Source organism: Carassius gibelio, chromosome A21 (assembly GCF_023724105.1).
Source record: "Carassius gibelio isolate Cgi1373 ecotype wild population from Czech Republic chromosome A21, carGib1.2-hapl.c, whole genome shotgun sequence".
Lineage (NCBI taxonomy): Eukaryota > Metazoa > Chordata > Actinopteri > Cypriniformes > Cyprinidae > Carassius > Carassius gibelio.
The window spans coordinates 2,972,672-2,993,489 of record NC_068391.1 but is presented as its reverse complement, the minus strand read 5'-3'; the positions used below and the strand labels follow the sequence as shown (position 1 = coordinate 2,993,489).

General features: G+C 39.2%; 1 protein-coding gene across 1 annotated transcript; it reads right to left on the bottom strand.

Moving 5' to 3' along the window:
* Nucleotides 1–1,669: 1,669 nt before the first annotated feature.
* LOC127941774 (probable helicase senataxin) lies at nucleotides 1,670–19,836 on the bottom strand. The gene is made up of 25 exons (XM_052537165.1): nucleotides 19,625–19,836; nucleotides 17,878–18,081; nucleotides 15,479–15,686; nucleotides 14,654–14,763; nucleotides 14,358–14,577; nucleotides 13,744–13,854; nucleotides 13,478–13,652; nucleotides 12,185–12,278; nucleotides 8,363–12,058; nucleotides 8,109–8,205; nucleotides 7,781–7,954; nucleotides 7,480–7,703; nucleotides 6,988–7,140; nucleotides 6,700–6,856; nucleotides 6,506–6,607; nucleotides 6,313–6,425; nucleotides 6,140–6,211; nucleotides 5,909–6,058; nucleotides 5,497–5,604; nucleotides 4,846–5,021; nucleotides 4,162–4,254; nucleotides 3,930–4,088; nucleotides 3,265–3,360; nucleotides 3,057–3,144; nucleotides 1,670–2,948 (listed from the first exon to the last, which is right to left on the bottom strand). The coding sequence occupies exons 2-25, from the start codon at nucleotides 18,070–18,072 to the stop codon at nucleotides 2,460–2,462; spliced, it is 7,260 nt and encodes a 2,419-aa protein (XP_052393125.1). The 5' UTR covers nucleotides 18,073–18,081; nucleotides 19,625–19,836; the 3' UTR covers nucleotides 1,670–2,459.
* Between the last annotated feature and the right edge of the window lie 982 nt (nucleotides 19,837–20,818).

Genomic DNA, 20,818 nt, shown 5'->3' with positions numbered 1-20,818 from the left:
GTTGAATTTGAGTTGTGTGTTGGTTAGAGTTTTCTGTGCAAATCTGTAAGTTAATGTTTTTACTGAGGTTGTTGGCCTCACATTATACGGACCTGCACAGTTCTGATTTGTGGAGTATAATATACCTAAAACTGGGGCAAGGCAAACCGGTGTAAATCTAAAAGCATTGCGCCCCCTAATGGTGAAACAGACGCTGCACGTTTTACTACCACTCATTTAAATTCAGGGTTTCTTCCCTCTCCTTAAGCACCAGATATAATATTATATTAAATAAATGTCGGTAAGTGTAATCTTAAATCAATATTTACCAGTCATCAAAATCCATTTACACTGCAATTACAACTGCATAAATAATGTTTTAAATAGAATAATGAAATGTTGGACAATTCATTAAACCGATTTGTTACCGTCTGATTCACTCATGAATGAAGAAGTAAACACCTTTTACAGTCTATAGTAAATTTAACACCCAAAATTTTATTAATTGGTTATTGAAACATTGTAAAACGCTGAATCGTTCAAGACTATGTTTATAGACTTTTATGACTGAATTTTCGTTGGCAAAATACAACAAAAAGTCTCAAAATGTAAAATGTCGTTGGTGCCAACTCTCTCTGTTGTTTTAAAAAAAGTGTCTATTGACGATTAGTATAATGAAATTAAAATTAATATCACATTTATAATTGATCCTAAATTTGTGAAGATAGCACAAGTAACACAAAAAGAAAAACCTTCAGATCTTGAATTTTGGGGGAATTTCAGACCTTGTATGATGCTTAAATTGTGCCCGCCAAAGACTCTTATAAAGGGCTAAGTTATGATAGCTGTATTGAGATGTTTTAATAGTGGTTTAATTTAAAAGCAGTGATAAAAAGTGACAAAGTTTAGAGAGAACTTGGTCGTTACCTTGTCGTCACCAGTGAGGCAGGTCAGGGAGCCGTTGATTTGCGCGCGTAAACTGTGGTTCTGTAGAAGAGCGGGAAGGGTTAGAAGCCATATTGAATTTTACGGGAATGTTAGGGATAAATGTAATCTTTTCAGTGTGGCACTCGCGATATAAAGGACCTAAATCAGATCATTTTGCCAAACAATGGAGTTATTGTCCACTGGACGTTTTTTCAGCAATCGGTATGTTGTTAAACAGCAATATTTTATACACAGTAATAATAATAGTTAATAATTACTGAGACACGTACTCTCCATTGCATATTATTACACCAACACATACTTCTTAAATCTACAAAAGTCTGTTTTTTGGATCCTGGCACTCCATGACTGAAAGAGATAAGATTTTATACAACAATCATTTCATTTTTATATTACATGACCATACAGCTGTTCCTTCTGATTAGTTATATTAATATAATACATTGATATTTTGTGTCTTTGGGCGTTTTTCTCATTTCACTAAAGGAATAAGCCACTTGTTGTGATCAAGATGGATGTACAGATGGAGGCACAGTAGTGTTGATTGAGAATCATTAATTGACCCTTGTATTATTCACCCATTTCAAGGTACTTCTATAAATTCTGTGGCGGGGTGGGGGGGCGGTCTATGATTCAGTGCATCACTCACATCGCTAACATATGCAGTTTATCCAAAAAAAAAAAAAAAAAAAATGGTGGCACAATGGTACAGTGATTCTCACAATACAAATTAAAAAAAAGAAAAAAAAAGAAATATTTTTTATTTCTGTCTACAAAAAGTGCATCTGTACAAAATAAAGTCCTCTTCATACAAACTGGTCTCACACACAAGATAAAACAAGAAAAAAAAATCCAAAGTAACGGTCAGTCTTTCAGTCTCCAGGTAGCTGGCTTGTATACTTCAAATGTAAAATTTCAAACTTAACTTTCATTCACAACTTAAACAAAACATGGCATTTTATATTTGAAATTACAATTTTAAGCAAAACTGGTTCTGTTCTTGGCCTTCTCCAGAATTATAGTGACGAATCATATTTAGCCTACTTAAATTATTCGAACAGTCAGCTTAATCAAAAATATTCTAGTATGTTAAAACTCAGTATAAAACAACCAATGAAACACAAACGGCACTGCATTCATGTACAACACATTTACACACCAAATCCATATCTGCAAAAACTTTAAATCATAGTTACATTTAAATAAAGCGACAAACTATACAGACTCAAAGAGAAAAAGTTATATATTTTCTTGAAACAAGCACAAGGTCAAAAAAAATAAATCCAAAACCAACCAAACATCCCTCTTCATGCATAAAATAGAGGTGTAATATTCATTTAGAAGCAAAAGATGGTGAGAAAGAGTCCAAGATTAGGTAAGCACTGCCATCAAACGAATTCGTCAAGCAAGTTGTTAAACCATTGCCCGAGAAAGAAGAGTTTAACAAAAACCCTTGTGCACAGTGGGTACTCAAAACATGAAGACATGAGGAAGAAAAATCTCTTACACAAATAAAAGCAGGGATAATTTATTTATCTCCTGTGTCGTTTTGAAGGTGAAGAACTGCTGTGTTTTGAAGAATATCTGGAACAATGGCCAGTACGTCTAGAGTCAGCTTCACATGAATTAGCTCTGTTTGTTGAGCGGCGTGACCCGGGGAAGCCCCGCCCATCTCTGTCTGGTATCTGTTCTCTGATTGGCCGTGGCTCTGCAAACCGTGGGTCTCTGGGCCTTTCATTGATCCGTGGGTTATTTGGGCATTCTAGAGGTATTAGCCGCGGCATGTTGCTCATGTCGCGCTGGGGGACGGGCATAGGGGCGGGACCTGTTTCCACAGCTGCATGTATAACAGGTGTGGTCACAGTGCTGCTGATTGGGGGAAAAGAGAGACTGCAAGTCGGCGGCTCTCGTTCTGATTTAAGAATCTGCCTGACGTCACTTTCATAATCGTTTTGCATGGTTTTGATTATAGATTTACGCCTCCTAGCATCCTCAATCAAAGCTCCCCAATCACTTTGTTCCTGCAGAAATGCATTAAAACATAATTCAAATCTGTCAGAAGTACACAACAGCAGCTCTTGTGGTGGGTCAAGGCAAATTAATGTATAAATACTGTATGCATGTGTTACCCTGAGTGTGCGTAGATGTCCCAGTATGAAGAGACTTAATTTGGCTCTTGTAATGGTTACGTTCATTCTCTGACGATTTCCCACAAACCTTAAAAAAAGAAAATGCAATATTTGAACCAACAACATTAAATAAAAAAAAATAATATATATATCTAAAAAAAAAAATAAAATACAATACATGCATGATGTTTAGAATATGCACGCTTACCCAATGGAACCAGTTTCACTGCTGGCTCTCACGCAAGACACAATTATGCAGTCCTTTTCTTTGCCCTGAAAGCCATCTACAGTATCCACATCAACCCTAAAACAAAATTACACGTTATTCAACCACACACACGGAATATTATGATTTTGCACCTTTTTTTTTTTTTTTTATATAAATAAAAAGTAGTTTGTTCACCAAGGTGGCATTTATTTGAGAAAAAATAAATATTTAAGAAAAAATAAGTGTAAAATAATAGTACAATTGAAAAGACCAGTTTATGTAAACATATTGTAAAATGTAAATTATTCCGGTGATGCATAGCCAAATTTTCAGCATCCTTAATCCAGTCTTCAGTGTCTCATCTTCCCGAAATCATTGCTGCTCATTTATTAACGGTGGTCTTTCATATAAATTTTACAAAGATAAATCAAATGTTAAAGACTTAAAATGTTAATTACACTTCATATTTTTGTAAAATGCGACATGTAAGATGTGACAATGAAGATATTTTATTAAAAAAAAAAGGATTAAACCGTAATAGATACAAAAGCACAATGCTTGTTACTCATTTTGGCAATCTGAAATAAGTTGTTTTAGAAGCTGAAAATGACATTGTTCAATGTCCCACTTTACTTAAAAGACGTTTTTCACAATCTTTCACTCACTGAAGTTGTTTGTCGAGGCCTGAACTCCTGATGGCTTCCAGTATGCATTGCTTCTGGGCGTTGTAGGGTGTGATGACACCCACTCGATCGGACGGCTTCTTGACCAGCAGCTTCAACAGCAGCAAGACCAACTTGACCTCTTTGCTGTTTGAAAAGGAACTGACCAATGGAAAAACAAAAATCAACTAAATGTTCAGACAAGTAGTAGTAAAGTCTTAAAATCTTTTCTTACCCTCTCTCCTTCTTTTCCATCCCATCAGTAACATCGAACACTTTGTAGGGCTTGAAGGGCCAGCTGGGGGAACAGCGCTTCTGAGCCGTCTCACTGAAGGACACAAATCGGAAGTCAATATTTCTACTTTATGACCTTGGACTTCTTGCCACACCTCCAAATGCAGAGGAATTACTAGCTAAAAAGATACTAGAGGAGCAAAAAAAATAATTGCGACTGTTAATAGAGCAAGACTGTTACCCTTTGTTTAAACACTGAAGCCACAGACAAAAAATAAAAAATAAAATTACAACATAGACTATTTACATAATGTGGGTTGTCTCATCTTTTGATTAGTCAACTTTTTTTTTTTTTTTTTTACATGTTTGAAAATTATCGGGAGGTTATCTTTTCAGATCAGCCGATAATTATGCTCACATGATTTTGAGCCATGACCATGCAATTTTCTCCCGAGCTCGTCTCAGAGCTTTTACGACACAACACCTTGTACGCCCGCCTTTAGCAACCTGAGGAGTCTTAATTCAGACTCTGTCAAAGTGGTCTGCTCATGACCATACTGCCCGCACTGGTCCTGCCTACACCCCATAAACGTGACAAGGAGTCTGACTCCAGAACATTCTCTTCTCTCTCCCGCGCTACACAAGTTGAAACGTTCCAAACCAACAAGGAGCAGTGTGTGCGTACCAGTCATCCTTGAGAGCGCTGTTGTAGATGTACTTTGAGGGGAATTCACAGATTTCTGGGTGCATGCGGTACTGTACGCTGAGCAGGAGGATGGGAGAGGGTTGCGGGTTTGACTGACAAAGACTTCTGCATAACCTTGCCATAAGAGATTGGTCGTAGCCAAATTCCTTAGCTTTCTGTTAAACACAGACACACACGAAATTTAAATCATTTCTTATGCAGCTTATATTTAACCCTTATGCAGTTCTGGAAACCCTTAAACTAAACTGGCATGGCCTAGAAAAATGAATAAATGGGCTTAGAAATCACTCATTATGCTATATTATTAGCAACATTGTGCCAAAAACGAATACAAAACCATTTGATCCAGATTAACCACAGGCCTCAATTATCGGAGCTTATGCACTTCAGTTTCAGAGTACTGCCAAAATTTTTTTTTTTTTTTATAGTTCACTCTGAAACTGAAGTGCATAAGCTCAGATAATTGAGGCCTATGACTTTTTAGTTCCAAAAAGAATGACAAAACCTGTGCCAACAAGTTGATGAAGATTAAAAAAAAAAAAAAAAAAAACCGAAACAGCAAATTCTAACCATATATGGGTTAAAAACAAACCTTGTATTAGACGTACTCTGACTATAATGGTGTGTTACCTGGGAGACAACCGTTGGTGGAAGCTGGTTGGGATCACCAACAAGGATTACAGAAGGACTTCGGTACATCATGGGAATCAGAGTCTCAGTTTCTTTAGCCTGACTAGCCTACAAAATTCAAAGATCAACAAAGTGGCTATAAAAATAGTTGTTAGGAGTATTAGTGGAAGGTTTATATCATTATAACACTGATAAGTGTACACCATGAAAAGCCAAATAAAATATGATATTATGAACCTTATGCTGTCTTAATTGTGTTGTCTTACCATCAAACTGAATCTCTGCTAGTGCAAAGTTAAGTAAAGGTTTAATTGAGGGTAAAGTAAAATTATAATTATACTACTTTAGTTAACGTTTAAATGGAATAAAACTAAAATAGATTATAAAAAAAATTATAAATAGATTTTGAAACCTCATCGATGATGACACAGCTAAACATTTCATTTCCGAGACGACGGAAAGTGCTCTCGAGGACAGTACTTCCACTGGTGCTGAGCGTGCAGCAGATCACATGAGCATTTTGCAACACAAAAGCTTGACTTTCCTGTCGCTTAATCCAACACTAAGAAAGAAACAAGAGGTATGTTTGTATTAATAGTGCAAGAATTCTTAAACATGACTGTAAACAAATGTGACCGTTTACCTCTTTAATCCGCCGACTCAGTCCTTCTCTCTCCTTCAGAAACTGCAACTTCTGCTCCATCAACGTCTTGAACTGTCAACAAACCAATGAGGTTTAAAAAGACTGCATTAAAATAAAAATTTGATGCTCATATTCTTTGTCTTTTAGAAAACCGCGTTTGGAGGATGCATTACTTCAGAAGAATCCTTCTTCGTCTTTGCACATCGCTTGGAGAGATTGTCAATGTTTTGGTCTAGTTGCTCTTTCCGCCTGTTTATGTCAGCTTCTACAGTTTGCTGGGCTCTCTCTACACACACAAAGCTTATACATTAAAATGACATGCATATGCATTAACTATTGAAATGTAAATGCATGAATTTCTCTCACGTGCTCTAGCTTTAGTCTGGTAGTCGAGGCTGAAAGGTTTTAGTGCCTTCGACATGGTCCTTTCATTTCCCAATCGTACCAGGTTTATGTCACCGCAGTTACCTGTACACAAAAGTGTTGTGTGAAACATGCTCTATTGTGACAGTATATGGCATGCATGCTTTTAGTTGTCAATGTGTGTGCAAGCTGAGAACCTTGAGGAGCATTGATGTTTCGGCATTTATCTTTAAAGATCAAAATGACTTTCTTCATCAGACTGTCGATGGCAGCGTTTGAGGGTGCACAGAGAAGAACACGGGTCCTTCGAGACTTTGAGTGAAGGTTCCCCACAGGAGCAGCACTGTTAATACCCTGACCAGATAAAAACACACAAAACACACTTCAGATTAAAGGATTAGCTCCCTTTCAGAATGAAAATGGTGTCATTTTACAGATCCCTACATTTTTCAAAAATATCTAGAGTTTAACTGAAACGAAATTACCGAAGACAGAAGTTTGTACAACAGGCCACCAATGGTTTTACTCTTCCCGGTTCCTGGAGGACCATGAATAAGGAGAAATCTTGGGGTCTTATGCGTTCTCTTTATCATGGCAAGACCACAAGCTATTGCTCTCGCCTGGTCCCTGTTGAACTCCTGGAATGTAAAGAAAGAAAATGGCAAAAGAGAGCACGTACATTATGACATGTGGGATCAAAATCAGGTTCACTTATTGTACTTACACATTCATTCAAACATGAACAAGAACAGTTGTCTAGGGTTTCATTTTGTCCAAAACATTCTACAAGTAAATTTGGACCAAAACGCTTCTAGCGAAGCACTGCTCATTTGTTTTGCACCCCTTATCCAACACACCCAGTTTAGTTCATAAATTATTTTTTGAACCAGGTGCATTAAATAAAGAGGACATTCAAAATGTGCAATGCTTTAAATCCCTGGTACTAGGAAAACTGCTTCAGATAAACCCAAACTCACAGGTGAATCCAGGTCCGATGGGCTGTCCAGAGTGTGTGTGAAATAAGACGCATGTGGATTAAGAAGAGGTCGCAACATTGGTCCATTTCGTAGCGAACACAGTGCATTGAACTCCCGGAAAGTGCTGATCAATGACCCAATAACTTCACAGAGTACAGGTTGGGAATTCACCGAAGATACATTACCACGAGTTTGAATCGTCAAGTTTAGGGTTAACTTGGAACCTGAAGAGAGACAAAGTAATGAGACCTTGGACAAATATACACCATCCTTAATAAAGGACACAACACGAGTCACACACCTGGACCTCTGTTAGAAACACTGGACCGGGACACATAACCGAAATGAGGATGTGGTTCATGGAAATGAGGTTCATTATGGGCATATGCTCCGGTGTTGTCCGGCAACCAAAGTATCACAAGGTCACTTTCTTTTGGGTATAGTTGTTTCGTATCGATTTCCTGAGAAATGCTTGCTATAAAAAAAATTAAAAAAAAGGAGTAAAACTTCATGAAATGGTCGATACTTGAAAGTACACGCCCCAGTTAAAACAGTTAAATATTGTAATTGTATCAGAACACCCTTTACTGAACATCAGAAGGTGAATTGCCCAACATGACTGGACTTACCCGTGAAGTTGGCACTAGCTGTGCGATTGCTGTATTCTATACCCTGGACACTTAGGTGACACTTGACTCGGCCCTCTTTGAGCCATTCACTAGCAATCTATTGAAAATGATTAACATTAACAGTGGTACAAAGTGCAATTCTTATCTTTGTAATAGAATGCTATGCAGCAGGACAAGAACAATTGAATGGAATAAGATTAAGTCCCAACTACATCCAAATATTAAGGCATTACAGAAATAAGATTTAGTCCCACCTCTTCAAATGCATTAATTTGCAGCAGGGGATACAAGGTGTTGAAGTACTCCATGTAGCTGGGAAACATAACTGGCACCTTCTTCAGCGGTAGTTGGCATAGATCATTTGGACTCCCAAATGCTTTGTAGTTGTCAAGCATCCTATAATCCCATTTAAGGATTGCTTGGGTCAAGAACAAAAGGTCAAACTTCGGGCTCTGATCCGTTGCAGGTACTGGTTTGTTAACTGGAGCCTCAGGTCTTTGGTATACCTTGTAAGATGGTGGATCTGGGGTAGAGCTTATTTTAGTACTAGGGACCAACAAAGGAGCATAAGGAGATTGTTGTGAAGGAAGTGGCTTTGGGAGTTGTGGAGGCTGGAGAGGTTGAAATGTTTTTGCAGGTGGCATTGCTGGGGCCAGTCGGGGAATCTTCGCTTTTGCAACATTAGCAACAAGAGGCTTAGCTACTTTTTCCATTTCATGGACAAGTGAGGCACTGCGGGAGCTGGGGGTGTATATTTTTGTGGTAGAAGGTTTGGCCTTTTTCTGAGACATAGGTGACATGCTAGGCTTCAAGAACAAATGATCATCATTTCCACCAATAGGAGTCTGTATAGGTTTAGGTGTCAACACTGGTTGCTCTGGGGTATCCGGTTCACTATCTGGATCAATGTCCATGTCAACTGGATCTCTCTGGGTAAGAAAGAGTTCATCTTCCTCCAATGGCTCCATTTGGGAGCACAGTTCCATATCAGTGGGTCCCGTCTGAGTGAGGACCATCCATTCTTCATCATCATCGTCCTCCGATGTCAGAGAAGGTTTTTCTTCCTGGTTTACATCAGCAGTCTCACTGGCTTGGAAGTACTTGGATTCTATTCTCTTATCACTTCCAACCCAATCACCTTTAGAACGGATTTCGGATTCGGCATTTTCGTTATCAGGATCCAGCTGAGGATAGGGAAAGAAATCACCAGCTTCACTGCTTGCAACTGTATGTTCTGGCAAGTGCACTTCAGCTGGCTGATTGATCTTTGCTGGTTTGGAAGCTAATGTTGTTGGCCTCTGATGCTTCTCACGAATTTGCTTGAAAAACTGAATATCTTGTGAACCCATAAGTTTCTTGTTGCCTTTTACAATACGTTTCTGTGAAGTTGTCTTAGTGACTCGACGCACTCGCCTTATTTTCTGTTGTGGTTCTACCTGCACTTTCTGACCATGGCACCTCAGTTTAGCAACACAATCCAGCGAACGCTGAGAAAGTTCAAAGGCTTTCCTTTCCTTCTTTTTTAATCCCAAACGCTCTGCTGTTGATTCTGGCTCAACAACTTTGCGCACTTTCTTTGGAGGAACAATGGCAGGGGTGCCACGTGAACTGGGGGCAGGAAAATAAGGTGAAGAAACACAGCTGGATGATGGAGAGGAAGATGTACCACATGACGGAGTGGTTGAAGAGGAAGGTTCCTCTTCGTCCTGAGATGTGGAGTTGCGTTTCCAAGGGTGGCCCCTGATTTTAAGAGCAAGGGCATCAATTATCAGTGGCTTTTTCTTATCAGATGGAGTTGTTTTTGCACTTTTAACCAGCAAAGGTTTTGGTTTGCCAAATTTATCCCAGCTTTCTGCAGTACTGGATGCTTTGGACAGTGACGGTGCACAGGAATCCGCTGGCTCTTGTGGCTGCTGCGGTTCTTTGATCTGATCCAGAGGTTTTGGTTTTCCAAATTTATCCCAGCTCTCTGCAGTACTGGATGCTTTGGACAGTGACGGTGCACAGGAATCCGCTGGCTCTTGTGGCTGCTGCGGTTCTTTGATCTGATCCAGAGGTTTTGGTTTTACAAATTTATCCCAGCTCTCTGCAGTACTGGATGCTTTGGACAGTGACGGTGCACATGAATCCGCTGGCTCTTGTGGCTGCTGCGGTTCTTTGATCTGATCCAGAGGTTTTGGTTTTACAAATTTATCCCAGCTCTCTGCAGTACTGGATGCTTTGGACCGTGACGATGCACTTGAATCCACCAGCTCTTGCGGCTGCTGCTGCTGTTCTATGATCTTATCTTCTGCTTGCTGACAGGTCCTCTCAATGTCCTCATCTGGAATTAGTTCAGTCTCTGAACTTGGAGACGCTTCACAGGGAGCTTTATCCACCTGTGGTTTGAGTAGTTGGTCTGATTTTGGTTTCGTCAAGACTGATGCATCAAAATCTGAAGTATCCCAAGAAGATGGCACATATTGCTGCGTCTCAAACTCAAAGACCTGTGATTCACTGAGATCATCATAATCACGACCCGGGCTCTCAGGCAAGACATGATCTTCTGGAGACCTTAGGACGTCATTTGGCCCTTCATCATTATCAGAATCAGAATCGGAGATGACAATGGTACTGGACTCCACATGTGGCTTTGAGCTGCCCATGGACCGGTTAGGAGTTTTTCCAACAGCACTACTGTCAATTTCGGAATCGCTAGATTCAACTTTGTGGTTGACAGATTTTATCAAACTGGTTCGTCTGACATCAAGGGGTTCATCGTCATCATCCTCCTCCTCAGCAGCTCCAAAACCACCTTCCACTTTAACTGATGTCAAGGGAAAAGGTTTTAAGGACTCATCAGGTTTTTGTTTGGCAATGGCTTTGATCTTTGACAAATTTTGGTTGTCGTTTAATCTGGATCTAATTTCCTGCACTTTACCCAGATCTGGTTTAATACGTTCCAACTGAACAGGTGTTCTCAGCTTTGAAACTGACACTGGGTCAGGGGGTTCTTTCTTAACCTTTGCAATTTTTTCAAGACCGCTGCATAGAACCTCAGAGATATTATTTCCATAATTCCAAAGTGGCTCCTCTTTGATAAAAGCAGCTGCATCTCCTGCTCTGCTTGGTCCTGCCTCCTGGTCCTCATGTTGTTGCTGATGCAGGGTTGGTACTGAATTTCTGGAAATAACAGTGTTTGTAGCTGCCTCCACTGATGGTGCACATGAGGATGGAACAACAGAGAGTGGAGAATCAGGTCTTTCTGGCATTAACCGGACAACTTTCAACAAACACTTTTGAAGCTCATCAGATTCAGAACGCGTTAGATTCCATCGTTTGTTTGCAACTCCACGCAATTGCATAAGCCGATTAAAAAAGAGGGTTGAGCCTGGGACAGATCTCCTTATCCCTTCTTTCAGCAGTAGTCGAATCAGTTTCATGCAGCCAGGAATTATGGCACCAATGCCACCTCCAGATGCAGGCTGTCTTCCGACCATCCCAAGGTTGTATGAGGTTGAACTGACTCCGTGAAACCCACCCATCCTGTCTGGTGGCGCATGTGGTTCATCCGATAGGATAATGCATAAGACAATCTCTTGCACCCACTTTTGGGCACAGCGAGAAAGTATTCCCATTCGCCCTTCAGCAGAATGTAGCTCAACAATTTGAATAAGAATACGAGTGAAGAACTCGGTCACTTTATCGCACACGCTTGTCTGTCCGGTTAGCATGTGTCGATTTTCTCGTATCTTATCACAAAGATAGTGGATGACTTCACTAATATAGGAAGCGTTGAGCTCTGGAAGTTCCATTATGGAACGGACAAATGGAATGAACCATAGAAAAGTGCTTCCGTATACACGCATGCTCTGGCCCATTTCAGAATCAAGCACGGTGACAAGAGACTGCATATCCTCATAGATCATATAGTTGCTGGAAATACCACTGTTGGACAACGAACCAGATGCCTACACAATGAATAGAAGGGAAAACAATATTCAGCTTTTTCCTAACAATCATTTAAAGCAAAGACTACCAAGAGTGCAGTAAATATTAGTTGCATAAAGTGAATTGTGTCAAAACCGAAATCTTACTTGGTTTGGTTTTTCGGAGGCATAACAGTCATACACCATCTGACTGCAAGTCACCATATTGTCATCATATTCAGGCTCCACTTTAACCATGCCCCTGTGCATTTTAAAAAACACACACAACTTCATAAAACCCAACATTACCAAATCACTTTCTGCCACCAGAAAAATGGCATTTCACAGTAATTTACGGTCCAAATCGCACTACTATATTAATTTGCTTCGTGAGCTTCTCTCAAGCATACATTTTAATTAAAGCACTGTTTTAAAATAGCTTTTTATATTCCTGGTTAATGAGTGTCATTCTGCAGCTATTATAGAGCTCATTTTTAATGATCCAAATTTAGTGTAAACCGAGGAATTCAATTCAAGGAGTCGATTATGCTTCATTTTGGCCTAAATTCTGCATTTTATTCTTTAAAAGCAAACCACTTTACATAATTTCTCAAAATTAGTATTGATTGCCTTTAGGTGCCAATGGACAAGCGGTGACAAGTGCTAGTCTGTGTAAAGAAAATTCAGAGATTGTAATGTGGTTTCAGCATTTCTAACACTTGTGTTGAGAAACAAAGACCGTGAACTACGTAGCACTGAATTGTGGAGTTAATGTAGACCAGGGATCCTCAAATCTGGACCTTGAGATCCACCTTCCAGCATAGTTTAGATCTAACCCTAATCAAACACACCTGAGCATGCTAATCAATGCCAATCAATGTCTTTGGGATCATTAGAAAAATCACAGGCAGGTGACTTTGACCAGGGTTGGAGCGAAACTCTGCAGTGCATTGGACCTCCAGGGTAAGATTTGAGGAAGGGGGGTGTAGACCTTTAAATGGTTTCTCACCATTTTTGTGTTCAGGACTTTGGGCCAGGCCTGAAATAATGTCTCGATGCACTGGAGCCACTGAGCAGGAGCACACCAACTACATCCGCTCAATCGTGAGTTACTGTCATTACCATCAGTTACTACAGACTGCAGTTTGCTTGCTAGCTATGCCTTCACAGAAATGCATGTATGGCTGTGTAAATCCAATTCATCTGCTAGGAGGAGTATGCATTCAGGTTGTAGCAGTATTTGATAGTTGAGAGAGGCGGCAGCTTTCCTGTGAGTTGGTGTGATTTCAGCACTGACAGCATTTGTTCAATATTTTGATAACCAACTTCTATCATTCACAATTTGGCTGGGTGGTTAACAAATATTTCTTTGGCGTGACAAAATCGGAACACAGACATTAACATTGTTCCCATCCAATGACCTAATTTCAGCATTGCATAAACTCTTCAAGACTTTCTTACCGCATGGTTTTTTTCTGTATGTTCCTTATTTCCGCAACATAGCTGGCTGCTCCAGTGATTGTCTGGAAAGCCATATTAGGGTCAACCTGACCCCAGATCTTAGAACCAAGTCGGTCCAGAATTACCATAAAACAGTGAAGGGCTGGCCAGAATGGGTCAGAAGCTGGATTGTCCTCTGAAAAAACACAATGGAACTTTTTAAGTGGACCATCTTTAATCTACTGTATCCCACCACATCATAAAAAAAAAAAAAAAGCACGACATACCATTTTTCAACCCCTCCATTGTGTTGAGTATGCAAAGTGGGATGTTAAACTGTCCCATGAACAGGGAGTCCATTGCATCAGCGCTGAGCTGTGTTAGTAACATACAGATACCTGTAGGGCGCAAAAGAGCGTGACTTCAAAAAGGTGACACTCACAAAGTGATGAACAATGAGAACCAATTATGCCAATTCCAGGTCAACCTGACACCGTGTCCTATACAGCAAGTTTCCAGATCAAGACAGTAGGTAGACACTAGAGCAAAACAAATCCTCACTTTCAAAGTTTCGGTTTCTATATTAACACTTTCACTGCCACAGACTAAACTTTCCACTGGTAGGGGTGCAATTACAAATCCAAGTAAAATGCCAAATATAAAAATGTCAAACCCATTAAGAGGTACAAGATCATGCAAACTTTGGGGTGTTGCAAAAAATAAAATTGTTAGGGAAAGAGTTAACTGCAGGATGAAGTCTTTGCTGAACAGAAATGAGGAATAAAAATCAAATATAACATAAAGTGAACTGCCCAATCTCAAATTGTAAAAGTTTAGTAACAAAAAAGGAAAGGCCACTATGAAAAGAGGATTTTCATATAGAAAACTAAAATCAACAGACCTAGCCAGTAGTTCTTCTTATTTTGTGAATCATAGAGGTGAGAGGGCAGCATTTGTACAGTGCCCCCTGCATAAGACTCTGGCTCCAAATCTGGGAAGTCCAAAGATATTCCAAGCTCAATGACATAAAACATGCAAAAGAAAATCTCCTGAAGGTCATAGTAGGCATCCCGATCCACACTCTTCATGGTCTTTGCTGTATCGATTGCCCAACGGCGCACCTGGTGTTGAAAGGTAGAAGAACAATTAATGACCAAAAGACCAGCTTAACACAAAATATCTTTTTGACAGAATTACCTGTTCGTTGGGATGAACGAGAAGCAGATAGGTTCCTTGATACTTCTCAAACACAGTCAAAGACTGCTTCATATCCTGCAGCTTACACAAGGCTTTTACCACCAAATCACCTGTAGAGAATGAAAATCACTTATTTGTTATTATAGGCTTTGGATCTGGTTGGTAAATAGTGACATTCTGCCAAATATTTTTGCATGGGAGCTAAAATATAAATCAAGTACCATTTGCATCAGTCACTAGCCAACTCTACATTATTTTCCATATTGCGTCAACTGACTTTGATTACGGTGCATTTCTACCATTAAATTCCATTTCCTTTGAGGGATAATTTACTCCACAGTCAACTAACATTTAAGCTTGGACTAAAAATAACATAACTACATGGTTAGCTCTTTATGAAGCTCTTTGACATCTTTAACAGAGGGCTAAGAATATAACAGAACAACAAAAAAGAAAAATGGACAAAAAGCCAAGATGCCAGCTAACCATCTGAACTGGTGCTTTCCAAGCTTCCATTCTTATGGGGTTTTGTTACCAGATTGTGTCCAATAAGCCATACTTTAATGCATGTTCCTCCCCTTGCATTCCACTATTATTAATTACCTCTCTTGACTCGGATTTAATCTTGGGATTATTTAACCCTCTTCAGAGGCATTTTGTACATATGAGCGGTCAAGGTCTTAATCTTTGCATGCAGTGTGCAAAATCTCAGTCATGTAAGCCACAAGGCCTTTAAAACGCATACGACCCTCGAGAGATTAAGACCACTTCTACAAATGTCTTCTATAAAAAAATATCCTTAAAACTGTAGCCACCAGGACTTACACAGATCACGGTGGCAAAGCAGGTACGGGAACTTCAGAACTTCAAACAGCGGGAAACGGAGGCGGTCGTGCAATTCTGCAGGAGAGATCTTCGACACCGGCTCCTCGTGGTCATCTTCGATAATAAAGATATCGTCCTCCTCCAGCTCCTTGTCTAGAACGGTTCCCAACAAATGCATGAGTCGAGCCTTCTCCATTTCCCACAAACGCTGCAAGAGAGTGAGAATTGGGGTTTATGATGTCACATGCAAGCTTAAAAAACATTCACCTTTATGACACTTATTTAAAATTACTTCCAAATGAGAAATTAAGCCAACAATATTCATAACACACAATGGCAGTTTAATTAAACATTTAGATTAGAAAGCAAGATAGAGAAGGGATGTGCAGAGCAGAAACATGGCGAAAAACCCCAAGGTATGTCTTGTAATGGATTATCCATGCATTCAATCTATCATTGTAGTGCACGTAAATAAGGAATGGTTACATCTCGGTTGTATTGAATTGATGACGCCACATTGGAAAAACAGTCATGCATCCAAGCAATCATAAAAACAGAGCAACTTCCTGCCCTGAAACAAGCATTTATTTTTGGCATAACATAAAAACAGACTACATGATTATTTTTGATTTAATCGGCTATAGATCAAGTAAGTCTAGACGACTCTAGACAGATTTAGTTACGGCGTTGACTGGTTCCATTTACTACCATGGTTAATTTTTTTTTACCTTCCTAAAGCATTAATTTCAGCATTTTGGATGAAGCACAGAAGGCATGCATTTCTATGCAAGTTTGCTGCGACCGGAACAACTTGAACGTTTGGTAGTGTGCCCAGTTTTTCCTCTTTAACCTTTTAAAGGCTCATGAAACCCCAGACTACTTTTTCCCTTAGATTTTAGCAGATATGTTTGTGTTGCACACAATAGAAGACCATGTTAGCATCCAATATTTATCCAACAATCTGTTGGAGATAACTTGATCATTTTAAGCTTGAGTCCCATTTTAATCTTTCAGGTTTAAAAATCTACATTGTGTTGACGTCACAATGGATTATAGTACGATGACATGTTTGGGGTCTATTAAATTCATCATGAGACTGCATGTACTTACGTTATGAATAATTAAGCAAAGCATATTCTCATAGGATGTGTTGACATTCATGGATCAAAGAAGAGCGTTTGTTTTTCCCCTTTGTTATAAGAGTTTGGCACAAACGCGATCCAGTCACTTGGGGAGCATAGTTTTACATCTCTGACACACAGCTGGTCAAAAGGTTTATATAAATGCCACAAAATAAGTCTCAAGTTCTCAGAGGTGCAACAAAGTGCATTTTTGCAAAGGGCAGTGCATTTGTGTTTTCTGCACACCACACCCACTTTTTCAGCTTTTTTTTTTTTTTTTTAATGTGGGGAGAACAAACCAGTGCTGAAATGGGGGGGGGGGGGGGTGTTCTTGACCCTTTAACGGTGTACAATACAAACTTGTGTAGAGTATTCAAGACTAAACTAACATCAACAGACCTTTTTCAAAATTTCTTTAGATTTAAGAAGCTGGATTAAACTGAGTATAAAATGTTTAGGCTCCTACTGTGGTGAAGAGGAACATTTTTTGCATGTATATTTGCTCTAATATAAAAAAAAAAAATTTTTTTGTGATTATAACTTTAAATTGATTGGATGTCAACTTTCCCATTATTCCTGCAGTTGCTCTTTTGGTTCAAATGACCATCAACATTTTGATTAAAATAAAAACAGAGGCAAATACACTGAATAATTACTTCATTTTAATGTATTGACAGACAAGTTGGCAGTCTGCTTCCCTTGCAAACACAAATGAAGGAACAAAAAAGCCAATTAGTTAAGTGAAATCAGTGGCAGGAGAATTAGGGAATACTGGGAGTTAACGGAGGGGAAGTGGAGAACACCTGCAATGAAATCATTGCTCAAGTGTAAAAAAAAAAAAACCAAGTAAGAGGTCAGATGTTCCACAAACAATTGAAAATTTGTTTTCTCCAACAAATTCAAATTTTGGCATCTGACCTCTGTGACTTGAAGGTTTCTTGCAGAGAAGAGGGAGATTCCCCAAGAAATTCACAATGTTAAAAAGTGGAAATTTGCAACCGTTTGTGAAAAGGCTTCAAGAGGATTCACGAATCATAATTAACCCTTTTCCAGGTATTTACACTCCTGCTCAGTGCCTGCTTGAAATTCAGCGTAAACAGACAAAATTCAGCCTGCTCTGACCCACCGCAGTATGAAAGTAAACCGTTGAATGGTAATCGCATCTTTCTCCTCACCTCCGAACTGCTTTAAACAGTCCGCATTAAGATGAAACTTCAGAAGCACTTCTGTTCCCCCTTTGCGGAGTAAATTCGGAAGACTTTTGCAGTGTTTGTGTACCTTGTGCAGATCAGGGACCTTGTCTCTGGCTCGATGATACTCCACCACACACTCCAGACAGCAGCTGAGGTCTTCATTCAGAGAGTCCATCTCTCGCTCAGACAGCTGTCCGGAGCTGTAGCGACGCAACATGGTGACGATCGCCACGTCTCCCTCCACCTCCAGGGACGTGGTGCACCACAGACACTTCTCCATCACGATCACCTGTGCACACACAGACAACTTCATGCAATCTTAAAGGATCAAGGAATCTACAACATGCCTCTCCACGTTCTCCAAAATGTATTCATTCATTCATCTTTATAGAATCATTCTGATTCTGATTCTGATAGCAGCTCCTTAGACAAATATGGTTTTCATAGCACTTAGATACATTCTTCATCTGGGAGTTAAATAACAGTGGATTAAAGGGATGTCGGGTTTAGGACAAGCTGGATTATGCACTTTTCCTGCAGAAGCTAACTCCGTGTCCTCAAATCAGATGTGCTCGTCCCAAACATTACTGCCTCATATTGCTTATAAAAATAAGAACCTTTACCTGAAATAATGTTAATATTCCAATCACTTGTAATACACTGATAACCAGCATTAACAGGTGCTGATGAGAAAGCCACGATAACTCAAAAGCTCATCACAAACGGCTTTTCCCACAAACTGGAGAGAAGAACACGAACATATAGAATGTGCACAGTGTAATTCACACAAACACCATCAGATATAGTAAACTTGTTTAACAAAATTAGATGCTAGATAAAACTAATGTACACAAATGGGGGAGAAAAAAAAAAACCATCAAATGTTAAGCGTGATGGAATTCTGGGAATGTCAATTTACATTTTTCCAAGTTACAATGACACTTTCATTTCCCATAGCCGCGATTTTACAATAACACTAAAATGTTATTACGGTTACTCACCCCATTCAGTATGCAAACAGGTTTTTACTGTAGCATTTATACAGTTATAAAGGTTGCAGATTGGAGTATCCGCACAGGCAGGTGGAGAGGAAAAAATTAAGAGAGCACTCTTCCCCATTAATACCCATTACATTAGTGCCACTTGTCTGGTGTGTGCACACTTTACAAGGGTGTTCCCACACACACACACGAAAGCTGACTAGTAACTAAACAAATCAAGGTTAAGAATGTGCCCTGTTCTACAGCCTCCACTGTGTGTTTGTACAAAGACCATATTATGCATTCAGTATAACATGGGTGTGTACATTAGCATAGTGTCAGCTCTATAAAGTTTTAAAATGATTAGAAACCACTTCTGGAGGTCAGATCAGTGGATAACAAGCTCTTGAATGCCTTGGAGTGATCCTAAAAAAAAGTATAACACCCCACGCACACGAAACGAAACTTATCTGATTCCAGTGTGGGGTTTCCTGCCCGGACTTGCACGCCTTTTACACAAACCAAAGCAGTTACACAGTCACGAGCTGAGAGCCAACAGGCACTCACTTAACCACCATGAGATAAAGCATTATTTGAGTCACACAAATGTTACTATTATCGACAATATCGAGAATGCATAAGCTTAAGTCAGTCAGAAAGCTGGAAACTTTCCACTAAAACCAATGTCATATTTAATAGACAAAACGGAGTCTTTACTTTTTAACTCCAGGCCTGTTCCTGCCATAAACACTGACGTCCCTGCAGAAGGAAGAGCGGACTTCGTATGCACACTTAAAAACAAAAATCAAACGTAAACATGAGAAACGCATTCAAAACAAACAAACGCGTTACCTTCACGGCTCCAACGGAGGAAAGTTTGAGTCTTTCAGGACTGTTTCATCTCACTCCCACATTGGCACGGTTGTAAATTCCTTATGTCCCCTCAAAAGTGTGTTTAACATGTTCTCTTCCTTTCGGTTCTGCTCTCCTCCGTGAAAACACGCCTGAGTCGCGCCGCGGTGACGTCACTATGGGAGGCGGGTCTGTCCATCGCGCATGCGCAGCACCACCGCTGCAGGTTTGGCGATATATAAAGCGCTAGAGTTATTGAACTGGCCTTCTGGATAGTTAGGAAAACGCGTGATGAAATCACGTACAGGAGGACGATAATCACACAATAATTGTTAAAGGAGAAGTTTAGGTGTAAATAATAATTCGTTTTGTATTGCACCGCAGTTCAAAAGTTACAGTTTAATGTTTTTTGAAAGAAGCCTCTTCTGCTCATCAATGCTGAATTTATTTAATCAAAAGTACAGAAAAAAACAGTAATATCATGAAATATTATTACAATTTAAAATAATGGTTTTCTACTTTGATATACTTTAAACTATAATGTATTCCTGTGATCAAAACATCATTACTCCAGTCTTCAGTGTCACACGATCCTTCAGAAATGCTGATTTATTATCATTATTGGAACAGTTTTGCTGCCAAGAGATTCGGTACATGTTTATCTGTTTGTAGCATGCCATATGAGGTTATGATGCTTTTTGGCTTGTATGTTCCAGACTGACTTTCACTTCTGCAAATAATATATATATATGTAGCACCATGTATACTAAAGTATAGCATAAAATGAACTGCACCATTTGTTTGTCTTCATTCAACTGAACCAGAAGTTATATATCGGATCACTGCAAATAGAATACTTTTATCCTAACAGCTGCTTAATTTTTTTTTTTTTTTTTTGGAACCTGTGATATTTTTTTCAGGAATCTTTGATGAATAAAGAGTAAAAAAGAACAGCATTTATTCAAAATAGAAACAATATACTGTTCAAAGGTTTGGGGTCAGTAATTTTCTTCTTTTCTTTCTTTCCTTTTTTTTTTTTTTGGAAATAAATCCATGCTTTTATTCAGCTAGGGTGTTAAACTGATAAAAAAAAACTGATAATAAAGATTTCTATTTTAAATAAACAATGAAGGAGAGGATGAAGTGGATGCTGATCTGACCATATCCATATGAATTATTTTATATATTGTTTGA